We start from the raw sequence: 23,011 nt of genomic DNA on the forward strand, positions 1-23,011 counted from the left end.
GTATGCCTGCCATATATCACAGAGCAGGGTACTAAAATATAGGATTACAAATTTAGCTGAGACGCAAAGCTGTTTAGGTATCTTCAAGACACCCTTCAGTGTTTAATTAAGAGACAAGTTTACCTGCTTAACCAATGCAGAAATGACATGTTTTAAAATAGTTAAGAGAACATCAAATTGAATCACCCATTGATATAAACATTGCAAATTTGGATTTTTACAGTAGATTCAGTTTATTCTAAACATTTACCTGTATAGTTGAATCCCCCATGATAAATTTTGCTCCTTCTATTACAGCCATATATGAGAATCTTAGCTGGTCAGGCGTCTGAATAAGTCCCATGCGATATTTTCTCATATCCAATAATACTTGCTTAATGTCCACAGAAGAAGGGTCTTTTTTTTCCATCTGTTTAAAAAAAAAAATAAGAAAAAAAGAGTCTGGTTAATTATACTAAGAGTTTTGACCTAATTTGTGAAAGTGGGACAATTGTTTTTTAAAAGTACCAAAAAAAGAAAAAAAGGAAAATTTTTAGTATATATTTGAGTCATACAATTTCTACTGAGTATATACATTCACCTTTCTACCACATTTCTGTTATAACTGTATGAGAAATTAACATCTGAAACTGATTTCTAAGTTTATTTCTCAAGAGATAAATCACTTAAAATACTTTTATGTAAACAGCAGCAAAGAATCCTGTGGCACCTTGTAGACTAACAGATGTTTTGGAGCATGAGCTTTTGTGGGTGAATACCCACTTCATCGGACGCATGTAGTGGGAATTTCCAGCGGCAGAGGTAGGGTGGGGGTGTGTGTGTGTGCGCGCACACACACACACAGGCAAGAAACAGGCTACAGATAACGAGGTTAGTTCAATCAGGGAGGATGAGGCCCTCTTCTAGCAGTTGAGGTGTGAAAACCAAGGGAGGAGAAACTGGTTCTGTAGTTGGCAAGCCATTCATAGTCTTTGTTTACTCCTGAGCTGATGGTGTCAAATTTGCAGATGAACTGAAGCTCAGCAGTTTCTCTTTGAAGTCTGGTCCTGAAGTTTTTTTGCTGCAGGATGGCTACCGTAAGATCTGCTATTGTGTGGCCAGGGAGGTTGAAGTGTTCTCCTACAGCTTTTTGTATATTGCCATTCCTAATATCTGAGTTGATTGAACTAACCTCGTTATCTCTAGCCTGCTTCTTGCTTGTGTGTGTGTGTGCGTGCACACACACACACCCCTACCTGCCCCTGGAAATTTCCACTACATGCGTCCGATGAAGTGGGTATTCACCCACAAAAGCTCATGCTCCAAAACGTCTGTTAGTCTATAAGGTGCCACAGGATTCTTTGCTGCTTTTACAAATCCAGACTAACACGGCTACCCCTCTGATACTTTTATATAACACAAAAAGGTAAGTTAAAATACAACTGGAGGTTTGTGATTTCAACTAACGCCAATATGCTCGAAATAATTTAAGCCCTGAGTCTTAATACACTTCCATGTGCCTAACTTTACTCATGAATGTGTTTAAGTTGCAGGATTGGGGCATAGTAGTTCAGAGTACAACAATTTGGTGCTTAGTTGAAAAGACACAGATAGTCAATAGGATGATGGGCTAATGTGGGCAGAAGAATGAGTGGACCAAACCATTTGCAAATTTGGGGCATAACACAGACCGGCTAATACCATTGTAAACATACTTTGAAAAACAGTGCAGTATGTATTACTTGCTATATGTCCAGTAATTGAACTAATGATTATGTCCTATTAAAAGTAATTTCCCCCCAAAAGAATCAGGAACACTAATCTGATAGACAATGTTTTGCAATAGTTATAGTGGCTATTCTCTCAGAGTGTTTAGCTTTATATAAACACTTAAAAAAAATTAAAAAAAATTAAATCAAATCTCAAGTTACAGGAATATTAGAAGAACCAAAAAACTCAAGCTTCATTCTGTTGCACCATTTTTCTATCTATACTGCTGTTTCCTTCAAGTTTTGTAAAATTAGAAAGCAAATTCCACTTCTAGACTGACTTTGATCAAACAAGTTTCAGGTTACAGTGAAGAGCTAATAGCAAAGTTACAAATCTCTGAAAATAAGGTCTATAAAGACTAAGACACATTAAGATCACCAGTTTGAAAACAGGTCTATATTGTGAAGAACTTCTACTCATCCCACATTTGTGGAAAAATATAAATTCTCAAACATTTATTTAAGCCATCAGAATAAGTGTTAGAGAAACGAAGTAGCTTCCACAGGGTCTTCATTTACCTTCACAAATGTGTGGCTTATTTACAGATATATGATTTTTAAGGAATTCTCATCAAAAAGCACAAAAGCCACCACAGAAACACTTACCAGGACAAGACAGGTGTCTACTAATGAAAATGTGCCAGAGCGTCCTATCCCTGCACTACAGTGAATTACGGCAGGTCCATGTTCAGGACTCAGCGAACCAGATTCTCTGACTTTAAACAAGAAGTTGAGGAATGAAGCTGGGGACTCAGGGACTCCAAAATCTGGCCACGTAGTATAATGATAATGAGATATCATCCTGGACTCACCACTCTAAAAATGAAAAAAATTACAAAAAAAAATATGAACAAAAAGTGTACTTCTGCTTTTGGATAATTATTTTTTTAAGACTCGTCCATCAGCCTTGGCCAAGAGATACTCAATATTTTCAACCTCTTAGTCAGGTTGACACAAACTGCTTGCTTAAAATTTGCACCCTTAGACTGTTCCCAACAAAAAATTGGCACTATAACACTTCTTCAAGCACCAGGTCATTATTTGTGACCGACACCTTAGTTATATTTTGTTTTTTTTCATTTTAAAAGCCATAGTAAGATATCTACTTGGATCCCATTCCCCACCTTAACATTACTAAAATTCTAACATTAGTACTTTCCCCCTAAAATTTCCCTCTAACTACTACTAGTGCAGCTCAACTGATGCCAACAGTGAGAGCACCAGTATGGACGGGGCTGGCTCCAGCAGACTGCCAACATTTGAAGCTGCATATTGTTTATCCCTGCTCTGAGCAGGGGTGGGCAACACTGTGTTTAAATTGCCAGTAGCTGCTGGAACCTTGTCCACACTAGCACTGCCACTGAGGGTAGCAACAGTGGGAAAGTTTATGGGAAAGTCCTACTGTAGGCAGGGCTTAAAGAGGCCCTAGACATCACTTCTGGTGGAAACAGTCAACCTTGTTCCATATATAAGTGGATGGAAAGGCTATTGGGATTATGCAAAGTTTTCCTCCTTCCTTGGAAGAGCTCTATGCCAACACCTCCCAACTGCATTAACCCCAGAGAGCTTCAGGAACCAGCTTTGACTACATGTCCACTAGACTCACTAAGACCCAGCTGTTCAAGCTACAGGGTTTGTTTACTTTGATTTCTTGAGATTCCAAAATCCTAAATATCCATAACTAAACCACCTCAATCTCAGTACCAGGCATCAGTTTTTCCAATACTTTTCTCTAAACTTCCCCAATGTTACCATCTTATTTCTCTGTTTTCTTACAACGATAGCTAGAGCTCGATACATAAAGTGAATAGTTAAAAAGATTTAATAAGATTCCATTAAAGCTGAAGTATTTTTCTTTAGGTCAATGACAAAATAGTTTCCATTTTGCAGGACACTAGAGAGATCCTCTCCTGGTCAGTCCATTGCAAGTTTTTATGAAGTGCAGATTTACTCGAAGTGACTTGAAACAGCATTATTCAGTTCATGTTTATTGTGTCGCATCAACATTTGTTCTGGAAACAAGTTCTTCTACAGTTACAGCTTTTGCTTTTCCCCTCATTTAGGGCCCAATGCTGCAAGGTTCTGAGCACCCTCAAAGTTCTGCAGAAGAAAGTGTACATTGAGCATGCCAAGTACTATAGAAGTGCAACTCAACCATCTTGTAATACACATTGAAGGGGACAACAGTATATGATTCTTTGTAGTTTGTTACTAAACAATTTATACATTCACATATATTCTCTTGATGCACAAGTTAGAATAAATAGAAAATTCCTATCAGTACAGCAAAGCCAATACAAGCTTCAGCTCCTTCTCCTGAACTTGTATTGGCTTTGCTGTACCAAAAGGAATATAGAGTAGTAAAAATTAGTCTTTGTTCAAACAGATTTGATTTTCAACACACACTGAGTATATCCACTGATTAAGGTGCCATTTTTATACTGCCACTTTTCAGAGCAGAACTATAATCCAATACCCCCACTTAAATCACCGGTGAGCAACAAAACTGCAGGTTAGAGGACTTAGATTCTTTCACAAGCAGCCCTTTTTGAGGCAAACAATCAAAGTTTGCATTGAGTAAATATCTGCCACATAGGACTACATTTTTGAAACCTGAAACAGGTTTTCCTTTTGTAGGAATATAGTGAGATTTTCTTTATCAATATTCGTCTAAGGCAAAGGCTTAATACTAGTTTTACTTATTTTTTTTTAAAGCAAGCACTTTTACCAGTGAATTATCCCCAATATTTTGTATTTACACAATGTCCAAGGAGAAGCAAAGCAATTGTTTTTCCTGTTAATTTCTTACTTTTTTATATTATACATACACACATACCCCCGCAAATTGACAAAAGAGTCACTCAAAACAAGACATTTGCACATTTCCATTTCACAATTACAAATTGTTTTAGCTACCAAGGAAAACATTTGAGGGTAACCATTGGGTACTTGGAGAAAAGATAATCCATTTTTAAAATGTGTTACCTTTAAAATTATGAGTTTAAGTATTTCCTCTTATTAGCATGCTGGTGTAGCATTCCACATCAGCTGTGAGACCTAGTTGTTGTCTTCTAGTCTTTTCATTCCTACCAACCTCTTTCCTAGAATCAAGGTATATCCTTTAGCTTCAGGTAACAGCTTATCAATTGAGGCTATGCCCTGGCTATTGTTATTTGCTTCTGTGCGTGCTGCCAAAATCTGGGTGAGTTACTACGCTTCCTCTTGGCCCAGCTCTTAATCTTTATATGATTTTAACAGTGCATCAGAGCAACATTAATGCTCCAGTTTCTATTCTGGGGTTGTATAGATTGTGCTGAGCTATCCTCCAAAATCCCCAAAGGTAAAGTGGATTTACGGTTCATCCAAAAATTCTCCTTAGATTGGTAAGTGATCCAGGATCCCTTTGACTCTGGCTCAGTCTTTAAACACTTCCTCTAGATAGCTTGACTGTACAACTTGTTGAATGACCTCTCTTTGTCACAACAGTTTCATGCAAGGCAAAACTAGCTCAAATACAGTCCTCATCACTTTGCAACCCCAAACTTCTCAAGGCTATGTAAGATGCACACTTGTTCTCACCTAACCTGTTCACAACCATCTTGTGTTATACGTTACTATATATGGCAGGGCAGAGGTCTAGTCAAGGAAAACATCGTGTTTTATAATCCAGTTTCTAATCTGCAGAGAGTTTAAGATTCCTCATCAGCGTCAACGGATGACTGCACAGAAATACTGCCAGTCCTGTAAATTTTCTATGTGATTAAGAGGTACATCTACAAACAAAACAAACAAAACAAAACCATGTAATCAGCCAGCCAACATATTTACACACAAGGTTTAAACTCATCTCTTCAGTTCATCCTCATGATTCTAAGGAATGGTAGGAGGGAGGACAGCAAAATAAAGAATGGATTTCAAGAAGGCAGACTTCAGCAAACTCAGGGAGTTGGTAGGTAAGATCCCATGGGAAGCAAGTCTAAGGGGAAAAACAATTGAAGACAGTTGGCAATTTTTTAAAGACATTAAGGGCACAAAAGCAAATTATCCCACCACGTAGGAAAAATAGGAAGTATGGCAAGAGACCAACCTGGCTTAACCAGGAGATCTTCAATGATCTAAAAAAAATCAAAAAAAGAGGCCTACAAAAAGTGGAAACTAGGTCAAATTACAAAGGATGAATATAAACAAATAACACAAGTTTGTAGGGACAAAATCAGAAAGGCCAAGGCACAAAACGAGATCAAACTAGCTAGAGACATAAAGGGTAACAAGAAAACATTCTACAAATACATTAGAAACAAGAGGAAGACCAAAGACAGATAGGCCCATTACTCGGGGGGGGACAGAAAACGTGGAAATAGCAGAGGTGCTTAATGACTTTTGTTTTGGTTTTCACCAAGAAGGTTGGTGGTGATTGGAAATCTAACATAGTGAATACCAGTGAAAATGAGATAGGATCAAAAGAGACTAAAATAGAGAAAGAACAAGTTAAAAATGACTTAGACAAATTAGATGTCTGTAAGTCACCAGGCCTGATGAATACTCAAGGAGCTAACTGAGGAGATATCTGGGCCATTAGCGATTATCTTTGGAAAGTCATGGAAGACAGGAGAAATTCCAGGGGACTGGAAAAGGGCAAATATAGTGCCAATCTATAAAAAGGGAAATAAGGACAACCCAGACCAGTCATCTTAACTTCTTAACCCTGAAAGATAATGGAGCAAATGAATAAGCAATCAATTTGCAACTATCTAGAAGATAATAAGGTGATAAGTAACAGTCAGCATGGATCTGTCAAGAGCAAATTATGTCAAACCAAACTGATAGCTTTCTCTGACAGGGTAACAAGCCTTGTGGATAGTAAGGAAGCAGCAGACATCCTGTATCTTGACTTTAGTAAGGCTTTTGATAGTTTATTTGTTAGAAGGGCATGTGAGACACTAAGGAAATGCAACCTAGATAGAGCTATTATAAGGTGGGTGCAAAACTGGTTGGAAAACCGTTCCCAGAGACTAGTTATCAGCAGTTCAGTCATGCTGGAAGGACATAATGAATGAGGTCCCGCAGGGATCAGTTCTGGGTCCGGTTCTGTTCAATATCTTCATCAGTGATTTAGATAATGGCATAGAGAGTACACTTATAAAGTCTGAGGACGTGCTACCAAGCTGGGAGGGGTTGCAAGTGCTTTGGAGGATAGGATTAAAACTCAAAATGATCTGGACAAACTGGAGAAATGGTCTGAAGTAAATAGGATGAAATTCAATAAGGACAAATGCAAAGTACTCCACTTAGGAAGGAACAATCGGTTGCACACATACAAAATGGGAAATGAGTGCCTAGAAAGGAGTACTGCGGAAAGGGATCTTGGGGTCACAGTGGACTACAAGCTAAATACGAGTCAACACTAACGCTTTTTTTGCAACAGCAAACACCGTTCTGGGATGTATTAGCAGGAGTGTTGTAAGCAAGACATGAGAGGTATTCTTCTGCTCTACTCTGCACTGATTAGGCTTCAACTGGAGTATTGTGTACAGTTCTGGGCACCACATTTCAGGAAGGATGTGGACATACTGGAGAAAATCCACAGAAGAGCAACAAAAATGATTCAAGGTCTAGAAAAATGACCTATGAGGGAAGATTGAAAAAAATGGATGTGTTTAGTCTGGAAAAGAGAAGACCGAGGCAGGACATAACAGTTTTCAAGTACGTAAAAGGCTGTTAGAAGGAGGAGAGAGAAGAAGTGTTCTTCTTACCCTCCGAGGACAAGAAGCAATGGGCTTAAATGGCAGCAAGGGAGGTTTAGGTTGGACATTAGGAAAAACGTCTTACCTGTCAGGGTGGTTAAGCACTGGAATAAATTGTCTAGGGAGGTTGTGGAATCTCCATCATTGGAGATTTAAGAGCAGGTTAGACAAACACCTGTTTAACAACTTAGTCCTGCCATGAGGCAGGGGACTGGACTAGATGACTTCTCAAGTTCCATTTCAGTCCTATGATTCTATAACATACACAATAGTACAGAAGGGTTTAAAGAAGTTTCCTTTGGGGTTTAAATATTTTTTAAGTCTCTATTTGAGGTGGAGAGAGTAATCATGTTACCTTTTTTTCAAACTCTTTGTTAAAATAGCATTTCAGTGAAAAGCCTTCCTAGCTTTACCAAAAGGAAAGAAACTGCAGAGAAGAGACCAAGAAACTACAGAGAAAAATTCCACAAAGATAAGTGCATCAAAACAAAGACCTTCTCTTAAGTCCCAAGTTACTTGTAAATACTCATTCCTCAGATGCTTTCTTGAAAGAGTGCTACAGGACATCAGTATACCAGTAAAATATATTTTTAAGCAACCGATGGTTAATATGCCATGTCAATTCCCCGCCCCCACCAGCAGTATTGTAGAAATTCCATCTCTACTTCCTCTTTATGTGCACAAGCAGGTAACATCACACTCATGGACTGCTTTGAAGACATGTACTCTTTTCCTTATACTGCTTAAAGAATACTAAATAAAAAGGGCTGCTTTTATGGCTCCATAAATCTAGCCACCAGGGATCTAGCCTTATCTCCCTACCAGTGGATACCATGCTCTGGCCTTATACCTAGGGCTCTGCCAAATTCACAATCCATTTTGGTGAATTTCAGTCATAGGAATTAAAAAAAATAATAATAAATTTCATGTTTTCAGCTATTTAAATTTGAAATTTCATGGTGTTGTAGTTGTAGGGGTCCTGACCCAAAAAGGAGTTGTGGGTGTGTGTGGGAGGGGAGGGGTGAGTGGGTTGCAAGGTTATTGTAGGGGAGGCTGCAGTACTGCTACCCTTACTCCTGCAGTGCTGCTGGCAGCGATGCTGCCGTCAGAGCTGGGAAGCACTGCCGATGGGACTTTTAACAGCCTGATTGGCGGTGCTGACCAGAGCTGCCGCGACCCAGTGCCTTGCATTCCGTGACCCAATACTGAGTTGCGACCTGCAATTTGAAAACCATTGATCTAGGGTGACCACCTGTCCCTAATTGGGCGGGACAATCCCAAAATGTACATTTTGGTCCCAGGCTGAATGACTCCAGGCCAGGATTTGTCCCAGATTCCCAGCATCAGCCTCTTCCTGGTGTGGGGGCTGAGGTGGGCCTCAGCCCCCACTTCTCCCCCCCCTGGCCACCATGAGGCTCTGCCCCCTGCTCCTCCTCCTCTGCCCCCCCACCCCGCCCAAGACCCTGCCCCTGGCCAGGCCAGAAGCCAAAGCAGGCAGTAGTAAGAGCGGCCCACAGAGCCCAGGCCACTGTGGGGAGCCTGACCCTCCAACTGCCCTGGGCAGCGTGTCTGGGGATGTGTGGGGCCATTGGCTGCTCTTGGGCACCTCAGGCCCCTGGACCAGGGCAGGTGGAGGGTTTGGAGATCCCCAGAACAGCCCAGGCTCCTTGGGCAGCTCTTACCACTGCCCAGCTCAGGCTTGACCAGGCCTCAGGGAGAACAGGAGCAGGGGTGGGGCCACAGAGAGACAGGGTTCCTGCATGTGTCTCATTTTTGCATTTTGAAAAAATCATCCTCAGCATTTGTACCCTCTGCACTTGAGTCAGGCTGCATCATTTTCCACACTGCCTGGGTGCAAGTAGGGAGAGCATAGGAGAGTCTTCCTGCTCTCAGTTCTGCTGCCCAGTGTCATAACTGTCTACAGCAGCCAGGAAGAACCGTTGCAAGAGCATATTCAGTGCAGATGGACTCTTATGAATTTAGCTGTCAAACTCTAACACAGGGGTAGACAACCTATGGCACATGGCGAGCTGATTTTCAGTGGCACTCACACTGCCCGGGTCCTGGCCACCGGTCCAGGGGGTTCTGCATTTTAATTTAATTTTAAATGAAGCTTCTTAAACATTTTAAAAAACATTTTTACTTTACATACAACAATAGTTTAGTTATATATTATAGACTTATAGAAAGAGACCTTCTAAAAACATTAAAATACATTACTGGCACGCGAAACCTTAAATTAGAGTGAAAAAAAATGAAGACTCGGCACACCACTTCTGAAAGTGCTCTAACACATCTCTGCTTTGCACGTGCAAACAAATTTCTCAAAGACTTGTAACTTGGCCAAATTTGGGTGGCTTTTCACAGGATCAATGAAGGATCAACGTCTGTGACACAAATGCCACCCCACAACGTTTGAAGCCTTTTCTTCGAAGTATGGAGGTGCTAGAGCTTCTCAATGAAACATTTATGAACATTTCCCCCTAATTTAATTCTTAGAAACAGCTGAACTGTTTTTGCTAACACTTTCAAAACAATTCAGCCTGAGGCAGACAACACTCAGTGTGGAAAATTTCAGCTCAGACAGCTAAGTTTTGGCTAAGTTATAAGCAACTGGAAACAGGATCTTATAATGGAATGCATCAGTCAACTTTAGTAGAGATGGTAGTAACAGCACTATCTAGAATTAAGACTAAGATTTAATCATGGGTATTTTTAGTGAAAGTCACAGACAGGTCCCTGGCAAAAAACCACCATGTCCTGTGACCTGTCCATGACGTATACTGTAAATACCCCTGACTGAATCGGGGGGAGGGGGGAGCAGGAGCAGCGAAGAAACAGATGCATGGCACCAGCTGGGGGGGGGGGGGGGGAAGGGGCCTGAAGGGGCCTGTGGCACCAGCTGGGGGTGGGGGTAGAGAAGGGGGCCTGCTACCGCTCTGGGCATTGGTGGGGATGGGGGGAGAGAAGGGAAGCCCTGGGTGGCCAGCAACTGCTCTGGCTGCAGGTGGGGGGTGGCGCTCCTGGGATCAGCTACTGCTCTGGCCACCCTGGGATCACTGCCAAGAGCCCCTGAAATGTGGCTGCTCCTGCCACCCCCAGGACTGCTGCTCAGGCGGGGTCCCTGGGGTCAGCCGCATCGGCTGCTGCCCGGGGCCGCCAGAATGGCAGTCGGTGCAGCTGGCTGTGGGGCCATGCAAGTGGCTGGCTGCAGAGCTGCTCCAAATGCCACTGTCCCGGGCCAGCTGCTCAGGCAGCCCCGGGGTAAGTCACACCAGCTGCTGCAGAAGTCCATGACCTCCCTGACAAACATGAAGCCTTATCTATAAAATCAAGAAAAATGGGAGAGGGAAATGGAGGACACACTAGTGAAGTCCTTGTGAAAAGGAAGAATCAGATTTGCATATTCTGAAAAGGAGCATGTGTTAAGCAAAAAATGAGGAAATTGTGTAACATTATCTGCAATACATGGTGCATTAATTTTATTTAACTCTTCATTGGGATCTTTCCAAACACTCTTCCCTTTCTCCAAAAATCATATACTCTATGACACTGACCACAAAGGCAACTATAAACATTTGCATGAAACAGAACAGAAACCAATTAAGGTGTCAAATACCATGCCTTATACTACTTTGCAGATAAATGCATTTCTGATAATCACTTTTCAACCAAAAAAACAAGTATTTCCAGAAGTTTTAATTTTTTCAGTAACCCTGTAAAACAGTGGTCCCCAACATTTTCATCTGGCGGGTGCCAGACGAAGAAGAAGGACCATGGCGGCGGTGGAGCATCTGCCAAAATGCTGTCGAATTTCTGCGGCGTTTCGGCGGCGACGCCTCTCTATGACACCACTTGCCACCAACAAAAGGCGTCATCGAGAGGCAGCGCCGCCGAAACGCCGCAGAAATTCGGCGGCATTTCAGCGGATGCTCCACCACCGGCCAGGACGCAGGTGCATTTAGATGCCCCTGCGGGCGCCATGGCACCCACAAGCACCGCGGCCACCGCGTTGGGGACCCCTGCTGTAAAATATCCCTCTTTTGGGAATTCTTCACTCATATATTTTGGTGATACACTGCAGAGATTTGCTGTTGTACCATAAGCAATGTACTGTTGAAGAGTCTGAAAGGATTTTACAAATTCAGTAATCCTAGTTTTCCCAGATCTTATGGAAACGTCAGGGTGTATTAGCTCTTCAGATAAAGTTGTATTCTTGATCTTCTTTTGCTCCAGATCTAAAGTTTACACATTTCTCAATTAATGTATTTGGTATGTTAATCAACTAACTGCATAAAATTTAGAATAAGCAGCAAAAGATGCAGGTGAGCGTCACGCATTTAGGACTAAACAGGAATACTGAATTCTTGAGAATTTTATAGCACACTTATCACAAGTAGAATCAAAGACAATCAATGGTTAGTAGCCACTATGTAAAAGCTTGATGCTAAGAGAGGGAAAGTAATAATTTCAACAGTTAGATGTAATTCTTTTGTGAATTATTAAGTACTGTTTTGTAAAACGTTCACACGATTTCTGTTAAAATGTTATTTTATACACTAGAGGCTTATAAGAGGACCAGTGCATTTAAATAACACAGTCACTTATTACCTTATTCCACTCTTCTGAAATGAGCCAACTTCACATATAAGGCTCTATCTAGAGCACATACGGGCCTGCTTCAGAGGACTAAAAAACCCAAAGCCTTAAATGATGAGCAACAGTGAAGTGAGAAGCAAACTGGGGGTATAGGAGAGCTTCTGCAATTGATAACTTCTGCACTCCACGCTATCTGAACCTTAGGACAATATCAGCTCAAGTCCAAATACTTCATGGGAGTTACTGCAAGCATTAGAACTGGAGTAACTCTTGGGAGTGGGAAGAGAGGGAGATGAGGACTGTCTATTCCAGGCCCCTAAAGACAAAAGCCCCAAAACAACTGTGTAGTATTTGGGAAGACTGCTGCCCCAAGTTGACAAAAGCAGTGGCGGGCTTCGTTTCCTCAACCCCAGCCCTTTAGGCACCATTCCTCCCTTCTTCACCTCTCCCACTAATATGAAAAAACCAAAAGGGAACAGCTGAGTGGGGAGAACCCAAGTCACAAGGACACAGCTGTGTAAAGTTCTACCTTGTCTCACTTTTATGACCACTTGTAGAATGTTGATGTGAAGAAGCTCATGGAGGAGGTTTCAAATTCACTTACTTTCTAAATATCTTGTGTCAAAGCTTCTTTAATGGCATTATAGATTCAATTAACAATATCCAAAAAAGCAAACGTTTTGCAGAACGAAGACATTGAAGAAATAGACTATACTGCCAGCTTCTCTCCCACAATGCCACTGACCAAACTAGGTTACAATTATAATCTTAAAAAGCCCACTACTCTGCCATTGCCAATTAAAATTAAACATGGTGTTGGGATACTTTGATTTCCAATTTAGAGAAATTAAAAAGATTCAAGATTTCAGCACTTTGAATAGTGACCTATTAATTTACAGACACATACTAATTCATACACTTGTATGATTGTGTCTTTTGCACATATTAAAAGCAAAATAAATGTTAGAACCTTATGCAAAAATTAGTCTAAGCATGAAATGGTAGTTTGCTACACATATTTCAAACAATACTTATTATATATTTAATCCTATGAATATGATGTACACATGTATGGATAAAAATGCTTACATTGATGTTTTCTAATTGTAGTAGGTGAACTGTATAATAGGATTTTATATCCTCTGATACTAGCCTCACACAAAATCCCGTTTCCTCGAACATCATGACTTCCTCTTCTTCTGTTGGCCAGTACTGTGCACATTTTACCTAAGTTAAAAAAAAGTAAGTAAATATTTGCTCACTGAGACACGCGACAAAAAATAAGCTATGTGGGATCACAGATTCTACATGGGATGGGGGATACAGATGCATTATGACAGCTTTTCTCTTCATCCTGAATAAGGAGATAAATGGTAACAATCATTAAGCTAAAATATGTTAACTAAAACTGTCTTTTCAAGGATATACAGCATCCATTTATTAGCCACATGTATAGTTGAATTTAACACAGAGTTTAAGATAATTTTCACAAATAATATACATCGAAGAAAAAAAAGTATTAATGCTAATTTGTGGACTGGTTTCCAAAGAACTGAAGCACTATTAAATTAGAGTATTTAGGGCTCAATTCTCCACTACTGAGCACTTCCCACTGTGATTTACATCAGGGCAAACAAAATATAAAATTTATATTTAGTAGCATTTTACATTCACTTAGTACAGATGTAAATGACTACACCAAGTTCATAGGCTTTGCTATTTTAGGGCAAGCCGCTGGTCTACCTATTTCAGTATGCTAGTCAATAGCAACTACTACTTAATTCCTCAAAAGGAAAAGGAAGAGCCACAATTGGACAAGATTTTGCATGGGGGAGAGGGATAGAGAAGATTTCTCTCTGACCCCTATCATGAGTCTATGCTCTGAAGGAAGCTCTGAATAATGCTTAGACTATGCAGACTGAGATATAATTTTAAAAGGAGTGGATAAGATAAAATAAAAATAAAAAAATAAAAATAAAAAAAGCCATCCATAATATTGTCTTGATCCCTGGTAGCAGTGAACTCCACAGGATTACTATACACTACATAAAATAGTGTTTTTCTTTATAAATTGTAGCTCTATTGTCAGTTTGAGATTCTTTGTAAAATTTGAGGGCTTGCATAGCTGGTTCTAAGTGTATATTACACACACACTTATGTGCTTATAACTATGTCCTTCATAATTATGAATCTCAGTTCGGTCCTGTTAAAATCCTAGTTTTTACATTCTCATCACTTGCAAGTAGTGTTAAACGCTCTAGCCATATTCACTACCCTTTTCTTGCCCTTTCCCAAATTCTGATACATCTTGACGTGCACCCAAACACTGTACTTGCTTTAAGTATCTCTACAATCGACAGACACCTTTACTGAGCTCGTCCAATGACACTTTTCACCCTTCAGAGCATTCTGCAAGTTCAGTGCCCACCAAGCACATAAAAGAAGTTTTTGGTTTTTTTTTTTACAATATGTATTACTTTACATTTATAGAGGTTACATGTCACTTGCCATTGTGCAGCATCATTCCCAAGGTTTTTAAATTAATGCATGATTTATCAGAATCCTTTAGTGCTTACTCACCTATCTGAGTTTGTGCTTATAAGTGAATGGGACTTCTGCATTTCCTTTGCTTGCATAACTCGATCCCAAAGCTCCAGGCCTAGTACATTAGGCCATCAAACTTTTCTAGCCAAGAATTTTTGAATGTCCAGAACTTTATTGCATTTATAGCTAAGAACAACTGCTAATATCTAGATATTTAATGAGTCACACAAGCTGGCAAAAAAAGCTCTCTCTCAAGTGATTCATAATCTCTAAATTCTCACTGACTTGTAAGTAAGTGAAAACAGACTATTTTTATTTCTGCTGGTAGCACGAAGTCAGGCTTTCATTATCAACAGTGGTCTATTAACAAAACATTGCTACTGTCAGAAAAAAAAAATCTCAATGGAGTTAAACTTAAGCTAAGTTTCCTACCTTTTACATCTCATCTTGGAACCCACCTAAGCCCTAACTCCTACTCCCATCTTAGTTCTTCCGCTTTTACATCCCCCTGCCTCAGGAATTTTATTTCATCTTTCTAGACCTGTACTTACTGGAGACTGTTCTTACTGAAATGAATTTCACCTCTTACCTTTATTAAATGAGGTAGTGGAGCTATCTTAGCCCGGTACAATTGGAGGAGAGTCTGTAAATGCTCTCACTTATCCCCTCAAACTACTTTAAAGTTATTTCTGGTCCTGCTTGTAGAATTAGTATAGTATCTCAATTGTCACAATAATCAAATGTGCTAAAACAGCCGGCAAGATTAGTGTTCCCATATTGTTATTTAAGCTTCCAGCAACAACAAAAACGAATGCATTAGCTCTTCATAACAGGACATTCCTAACAATTAAGAAACAACTTTAATATCCCAATTAAGTGTGGTTTGATAGCATTAAAAGTACGTTGTTTATGTATAAGTTGCATTAAATAGCCATTACTTACTGACTCTTTTTCAACAATTCTGTTTAGCATGACAACAGCTCTGGTCTTTTGTTGCCATACCATTAGCCAAAAATGACAACAAGTATTAGGAAGTGGACCCTGTGCAAGTAAGGAAAGAAAGAGGGAAAACATTCACTTAGTGCTCAAAACAAGAATCATAATTCAATTGTATCTGAAAAACTGTCTTCAAAAAGAGACCAGCGTTAGACAGGAAACTTAAGTCAATTACACAGCTTATACACAAATGCAGAATATAAACACTGAGTTTTCTGGAATGCAACAGTGAGGCATTCCCATTAGCTAGCCTACAACAAACTATTCTGACAGATTCATAATTAAAGTGATCAATTTATGAACAGCTTCAGAAAGAAAGTTAATGTATATAAATAGAGATACAGTATATTCCTCATCAATGACAGCTGTTAAAAAGTACATTTTATGGATAGGATGTCAGTATCAGAGAGAATTATGCTTTCAGGCATTATCAGGTGCAGAATCTGATGGATCCCAATAGTTCTGTTGATAGCTTTTTAAATGGTGAAGACCTGTTTCTCAAATGTAACACTTTTTTATTGCAGCATTCCATCACCTTACATAATCAGGAACATGATTACTTAAACAGCTGTGAACATCCAAGTATTTCAACATCATTAAGTTTTATAACTAGCACGGTGGTTCTCAACTGTGGGTCAGGACCCCAAAGTGGGTCTTGACCATGTTTTAATGGGGTTGCCAGGGCTGCTGTTAAACTTGTTGGAGCCTGGGGCTGAAGCCAAAGTCCAAGCCCCACCATCCAGGGCTGAAGCCCTCAAGCTACAGCACCCCCCAAGATGTGTGGGCTCGGACTTCAGTCTCTCTTCCTGGAGTCTTGTAGTAATTTTTATGGTCAAAAGGGGGTTGCGGTGCAATGAAGTTTGAGAAACCCTGAACTAGCAAATTCAAGACAGTGTAAATGGCGAAGTATTGAATTCTTCAAGTAAATTTAGTCGAGTTCAAGCACAGAATGAATATGCATAGAAGTCAGTACTGTATGCATGCATGCAGAATAGTCAGCCAAGGTAATTTTTTGTATTAAAGATTTTTTTGCAGACATTTTCCTGTTTAAAAAATTATATATTTAGAAGATCACAGTTTGGGGGCATTTTCACCATTTCCCTGCCCTCTGTGAAACAGTGATTTTTCACAGGGCCCTATTTATAACTATCCTGGATTTTGTATATAAGGTAGGCTCCCCCCCCTTATATGCACGTTGTGTGAATGACATCTCTCTATGTATGGCTCCATTAGATCAGTAGTTTAAAAGCCCACTTCATATACAAAATCCAGGATTCCATATATGGCAAAATACCATCCAAAATGTTGGCTGGATGCTAGTTTAAAAAAGAACCACACACATTACAAAAAAGTATTTTAAAGCCAATCTTACTTAAAAGGAGAAGCTGTTTTCAGGCTTATTTACATATTACGCAAATAAGTATTTCAAATTATAAAGACTTGAAAAATCCACTCAACAATCATGACTAGAAAGCTTTCCCCCAGCATGTGAGAGTGACTAAGCCATTTCTGCAGAATTCAATCATCCATTTAGAAAAAGATTAAGTTTCTAGACATTTTTTATTGTTGCAAGAAGCCTTCCCAATATGAACTGAATATGCACTGATGCTCCATTGTTTTCCTGAGTCTGCCACAAGAGGTACAAAAGTTCTACTATTGCTACTGTTTGGCAACATCATGGGCAAGAAATTTACAAGAGACTTAGGTCAGTTTCATTGCTACTGTTCAGAAACCTGTTGTGCCCTGAAATTGTCAAGTATTCCATGGATTTCTCATCAGTTTCATGATACTCTGGCTTAGAAAAACTGAGAAGTAGCAGACACAGATCCTGAAATTGTACACGGATGAGGACCTCAAAAATGGAGGATGGAAGGGAATGTAAAGCAGTGGAGACTTCCCACAGCCAGGCTACTCTGGAGGGGTGAGGGAAAATAAAAATTCTCCCTTCTCTCAGTAAGGAATTATAGCTTCAAACTGATCTATGGCTATTAGCCAGAACTTGACATGAAAAAGGAAACTCTCCAACCACTAAACTCCAGTACCTTCTCCCTTCCTTGAAGCTGGGGTTCTAAGAGTTCAGATTTCTTACCAAGATGTTTCTTCTGGACCTCCTTGGTTAGACTTCCCTAACATCCTATTTAACAGGTTTAGTCTTCCAGCTACTAAGTATTAGGCAATTTTTTCAAGCTATATAAATTATAATGAATTTCTTGGTGTTATACTTACAAAGGATACAAGGCAAATGTGTGAGTATGTTAAATTGGAGGAAAGTTGTATATTATTTGGGAACTATTAGTAAATCTCAAGCTTTCCGCCGCTACTACTCGAGTAGACCTGAGTGTGCTCATTAATTCAGGGACACTGCTGCATCTATACATTTAAGTTATACAATATTTTACCTCGTGGAAATAGGGAAAGTCTGCCTTAGGAAAGTTTAAGTTAACACTTACTACAAAGCTGTACGTGACCTGCATAAAGACAACTATAGCACACTGAGGATCAAAATAATAAAGGAAAAGAGATTAACGAAGAAACCAAAGACTCTCCTCTGTATTTTTTGTCAATTCTTACAAATGTGTATGTTGGTACCATTCATGCATGCGTTTTTGTTTAAAGGGAGAGGGAGAAGAAGCATGTTCAAAAGGAAGAGAGTACAACAACAGATAAAGTAACCATTTGGATATTTTCATATTAGTTGAAAAGAAAAATCTGTTTTAGAAACGTTTGAAAACTTTAATATATAGATTGCTATGAAATAATGCTTACCCTGCAAATATATCTTTTAAAAACTAGAAGAACATCCTTATAATCAGATCAGATATACTGGCTATGTGTTTCATTTACTGACTGAGGAGAGCAGCAAAGATGGCTTCATTCCCATGCAAGGCTGTGCTATGCCATAATGTCCATGTTCTCCATCCCCCGTAACAATTTAATATCTGGTTATTACTTACCTGTGTTAAAATATAGTTTCTTTGGGCTTCTTCTATGACTACTAAACTGGCATTGATATAATCATTCTCTGTGTTCTGCAGTTTTACACGACTATGGTCATCTAACAATAGAAAAAGTTAAAATTAAGACATATGACAAACATGGAAGCAAAACTCCTGTGATAAATTAATTTCACATATTTCCAGAATTTATCATGTCATGGTGTGATATCAAGGCATAACTGGCATTCATTCGGTCTAAATGCAAAATTCACTCCTAGCTTAGTTATGAATGACTAACATCGCCATTCTTAACTCTTGCAAATAAAATATTTTATATATAAATTTTTATACACATTCAAAAAGTCCATTATCCAAATATCTTTGGAAACATCCATATCCTCTGTATAATCAGAATTTTGGATAAATTATTCAGACGTTCTGATAGAAACAGAAGAAATCAGAAACCAAAAGGTGATTTTTGGATAATCTGGGTTTAGGTGTATATATATTTAAAATGGAACTCCCATTTTAAGCCCCAACTCTGCAGCCAGAGCTGCAGCCCCTATGCCCATGCACAGTTCTGCTCACTTCAAATGAACACAATTTTAATTAGCATTTTCTGACTCCTAACAGATCATCACAAATGTAATGCAAATATAAGACCGTAGCACATTAACACATGAGGAAACAGAGATCAAGTGACTTGACCAAGGTCACCCAGCAGGCCAGTGACAGAGGTGAGAATTTACTATTTATGGGCCCAATCCTCTCAGTATGCACCCAAAACTCCAGGTTTACTTCAGTGATAATTTTGAGATTGCGAACCTTGTCAGGATCAGGCCCTATATAAATAATCGATCGTGAAACAAAGGAAATGCAACACAACTGAGGAAAAGTTAAAATTGGAACCTGGAGCATATATTCTTAACATCGCATTAATAGATTTTTACACTTAAATTGTTTGATCACCTAGTGGCAGATGGCATCCTTGTGCTAATTTCCTCCCTAATGCTTCAGCAAGTAAGTGAGAATGCTGAAGAAAATCACTAACCTACAACCATATTGTCGTCACACACCAATCCCATATTATCAATATTCAACATATCTTCTTGAAAACAATTTAAAATGAAAAAAAAAAAAAGATTGTCAATGCAGTAACAAGGCTGAAATTTTAATCAAGGATCAGGAAATTCACAGTCAAGGTTCCCACAACCATCTTAACTCTCCCCTCTTGCATAGTGTAATTATCGCAAACTCAAGCACTTGAACAGGTAAATTTTATACTATCCACATCTTTAAAATATTTATTTATTTAGTATATGGAAATGCATCTCTCACCACAACACAACTATCTTAACTCTGATCCATGGATTGTTGAGAATTTTATTTATTTTGCATTATATTTGTTAACTCGATTTCATGATTCACAAGTTTAAATGACTACACTAGGTGCAAAGCACTGGAGAATTAAACCCCTAACATCCAAGTGGGCTACCCACTCAGTAGACTGAGACTCCCATTCAAACCAATGAGGGACGACTGAGTCCAAAACCACCTAAAACAAATCCTTAATAATTTGCCTAAGTATAATCTATTTCTCTAAGACAGCTAGTGCACAAGTTTTCAAAGAGATTTAACCACTCAGAAAATGAGCAAAGAATAAAACTGAAGTAAAATATTTCAAACCACAGTGATTTTTAAGTGAACTTTTAACAAGAACAATTTGATTTTTTCCCCAAAATTTTTTAGAAATATCCTCCTTTGTCTTCAGAGTTAATGTGGCAATTTTCAAAGTATAAGGCTGTACAAAGGAAGCTGACTGAAATCATAACTCTGGAGAGACTACTCCCTTTCCAAAATATACAAGAAGAGAGTCAGAACTGATGCAGAACCCTAATTTTGTAACTTTGATGTCCTCCAGGTGGATTCTTTTTTTAAATGAGAAAGAGGGAAAGGACCCAATGGTACACATTTTATGAAGGACCTCCAAGCATTGGGCTTTTCTCCCCTCTCCCTCTGTGCAACAGCCTACATCCATTGACCCTTGAAAGCACATTGCAAGCTCTTGGGGAAGAGAAATGCACTGGTGGTTGGGACAATTATGGTTTATTTTCTTTTTTGGCTTAGTAAAACCAGTAACTTTGCCAATGTTTGCATTAGTATTTCTAGTATATGGCAAAAAGGACCTGGAGCTGTAGGTAGGCTTTTTTTTTTTTTTTAATTGTATACCTCTATATGGAAGCTAACACACATGTAAATTAGAGAGATTCAAAGAGATACTATGTATGTTTTAAGCAAAATATATCTCCTTACATTATATTGCCTGGAAATGAAAACGTTAATAGGTTTTCCTTTCCTGTACTGCTTTATCTCAAATATTTCTACTGGACAGAAACCAAGATCTTTGTAAATATTACATGTCATTTGCCAACAGGAAAAACTTAAGATCTTGTTATAGTAAATCACTCATACAGATGCTAGTGTTCTCGGAAAGATGATGTCAGTAAGCACTGTTAACAGTTTAATCACTCTGCAATTGCTGTATCATTTCCAAATAGGAGATAAAAGACCCCAAAGACGTTTCACACAGTAACGTGCACACACAAGGTATTCAGCCTTACTTTTTAAAAACACTACAAGAGACAATGAATACATTTAAAATTCCTTTCTATAGGACATGGTGAAGAGAATCTTGGGGTTGGGGTAGTGGGAAACGATACCAAAATTTAAGTGCTATCCTAGGACCCAGCCTGTAATCCATCAGACAGAAATATATGCAGTACAAGGATGCATTGATCCTCTCCTTTCCATCAAAAAGAAGGTTCCTAGAAGACACTAGGATGTAGAAAACTCATGTGTGTCCTGGCTTGCTCTACTGACACCAATCAAGCCAATTTCTGAGTGTTAATGATAATGTTTCCAGTCTGTAAATAATTTCCAGTTATTATTCATTCAATACTTGAACTGATTATATAAATAACAGAACTTCTTCAGATGAAATTTAGTTTAAAGAACCCCACTTACCTAAAAATTTATCGTTAGCCATGCCAACAGAAACAGCTATGATATAGGATTTCTAAAATTTCTAACACAAATTTTCCACTTCAACAGAATGTACAATCAGAACAAGAAGTGGAAATCTCGAAAAATGCTTCTTATGTTGGTTCCCCTACTAAGAAGGCTTCTATACCCAGAAAAACAACATCTGAAATTAGCAGCCTCTTCAGTTACTCACTTTAGTTGTAGACTTCAGTATGCCAGGATTTCACCCAAACACCACTGTTTTTGATGGGGTCAGAATTTCATGTTTCACCTCCTTGTCCACTCTCATATACATCAAAGTGTTTATATGTATTGAACAGCCAAGTGGAGGACTTTTGGTACGTGGCCGGCTGCTGTTCTTACAACCAATTAATGGGAGAGAGGTTTATTTGAAAATAAGTTATGTTTCCAGAAATGAAAGCACAATGAGACTTAAAATTTGGTAAAGTTTAGTGAGCATGATTCCTGTTTCCTAAACATGGCATTATTAATTGCCAGGAGAGTAAATTACTATTTACTGGATTAAAGAAAAAAATTAAAAGAAAATGTGGGTGAAAAAGCTCTGAACCATCCCAATGGTCCAATCTGAGGCACCAAACCCTCCTCCCTCACACAGCGAAATCTAGACCTGATTATTCCTAGCTAAGCCATTCGACTCCAATATATTGTAAAATACAGCGCTGACAAATAAGATTCAGAGACTACATAAAATAAAGGGAAGGCCGAGTGGTTTTCCTCCTTTGCACCATGCTACCACTTGCTGTAACAATTAATGCTGACATGTTGCATAAATCAAGGTCTAGCCCATAATTTCAGTATAACCACTGCACAGAGTTCTGATTATATCATGCTATGCTTTTACAGCATGATTTTCCAAATACTCTAAGCATCTGAAGCTCCAATTGATTTCACTGTAATTTGTGGGTGTCATTTCTGAAAAGTCAGGCCACTAATTTCAAATCAGAATTTGTATCAGCTGTTGCATCAGAAAGTAACTAAACAAAACATGTATCTTTTAGTTTATTCCTAAAGTGCTTATCATAGTAAGCTATAAATATCAATCATAAAAATCAGAATTTGTATATACTGTTAAAATCTACATCCACAGGATCCATCTCTAGCCAGGGTGGATTTGATTTAAGTCACTAGTCGGGAAGACTATTTAATCATGGTTTTCTACATAAAAGTGCATTCTTGTTGGTTGTTGTAACTTTAATACATATTTTTCACAACTCAGATAGATGTAGATTTCATTTTTAGAAGGTACATACTACACATTTTTAAATAGTGATTTATTTTGAAAAAACTTTTCAGGATAGTTTTACAGCATATCAGAAAATGAATGATTGTTTGGTTACTTCATTTACCAGAGGTAATTAAAGCAGATATTTATGAAGTCATT

At 38.8% G+C, this 23,011-nt stretch overlaps 1 protein-coding gene across 6 annotated transcripts in view; it reads right to left on the bottom strand.

Annotated features, from left to right (window-relative positions):
* The window catches only part of PTPN2 (protein tyrosine phosphatase non-receptor type 2), a 54,925-nt gene that overhangs the window by 13,254 nt on the left and 18,660 nt on the right, over positions 1 to 23,011 (bottom strand). For all 6 annotated transcript variants that reach the window (XM_045005076.1, XM_045005080.1, XM_045005075.1 and 3 more), the window contains 5 exons: positions 18,586 to 18,686; positions 15,578 to 15,676; positions 13,181 to 13,318; positions 2,355 to 2,564; positions 251 to 409 (listed from right to left, as the gene is read on the bottom strand). In XM_045005076.1, the coding sequence (XP_044861011.1) occupies positions 251 to 409; positions 2,355 to 2,564; positions 13,181 to 13,318; positions 15,578 to 15,676; positions 18,586 to 18,686 (707 nt within the window). The remainder of the gene's footprint in view (positions 1 to 250; positions 410 to 2,354; positions 2,565 to 13,180; positions 13,319 to 15,577; positions 15,677 to 18,585; positions 18,687 to 23,011) is intronic.

The sequence above is a fragment of the Mauremys mutica genome, chromosome 2 (genome assembly GCF_020497125.1).
Source record: "Mauremys mutica isolate MM-2020 ecotype Southern chromosome 2, ASM2049712v1, whole genome shotgun sequence".
NCBI classification, from domain to species: domain Eukaryota; kingdom Metazoa; phylum Chordata; order Testudines; family Geoemydidae; genus Mauremys; species Mauremys mutica.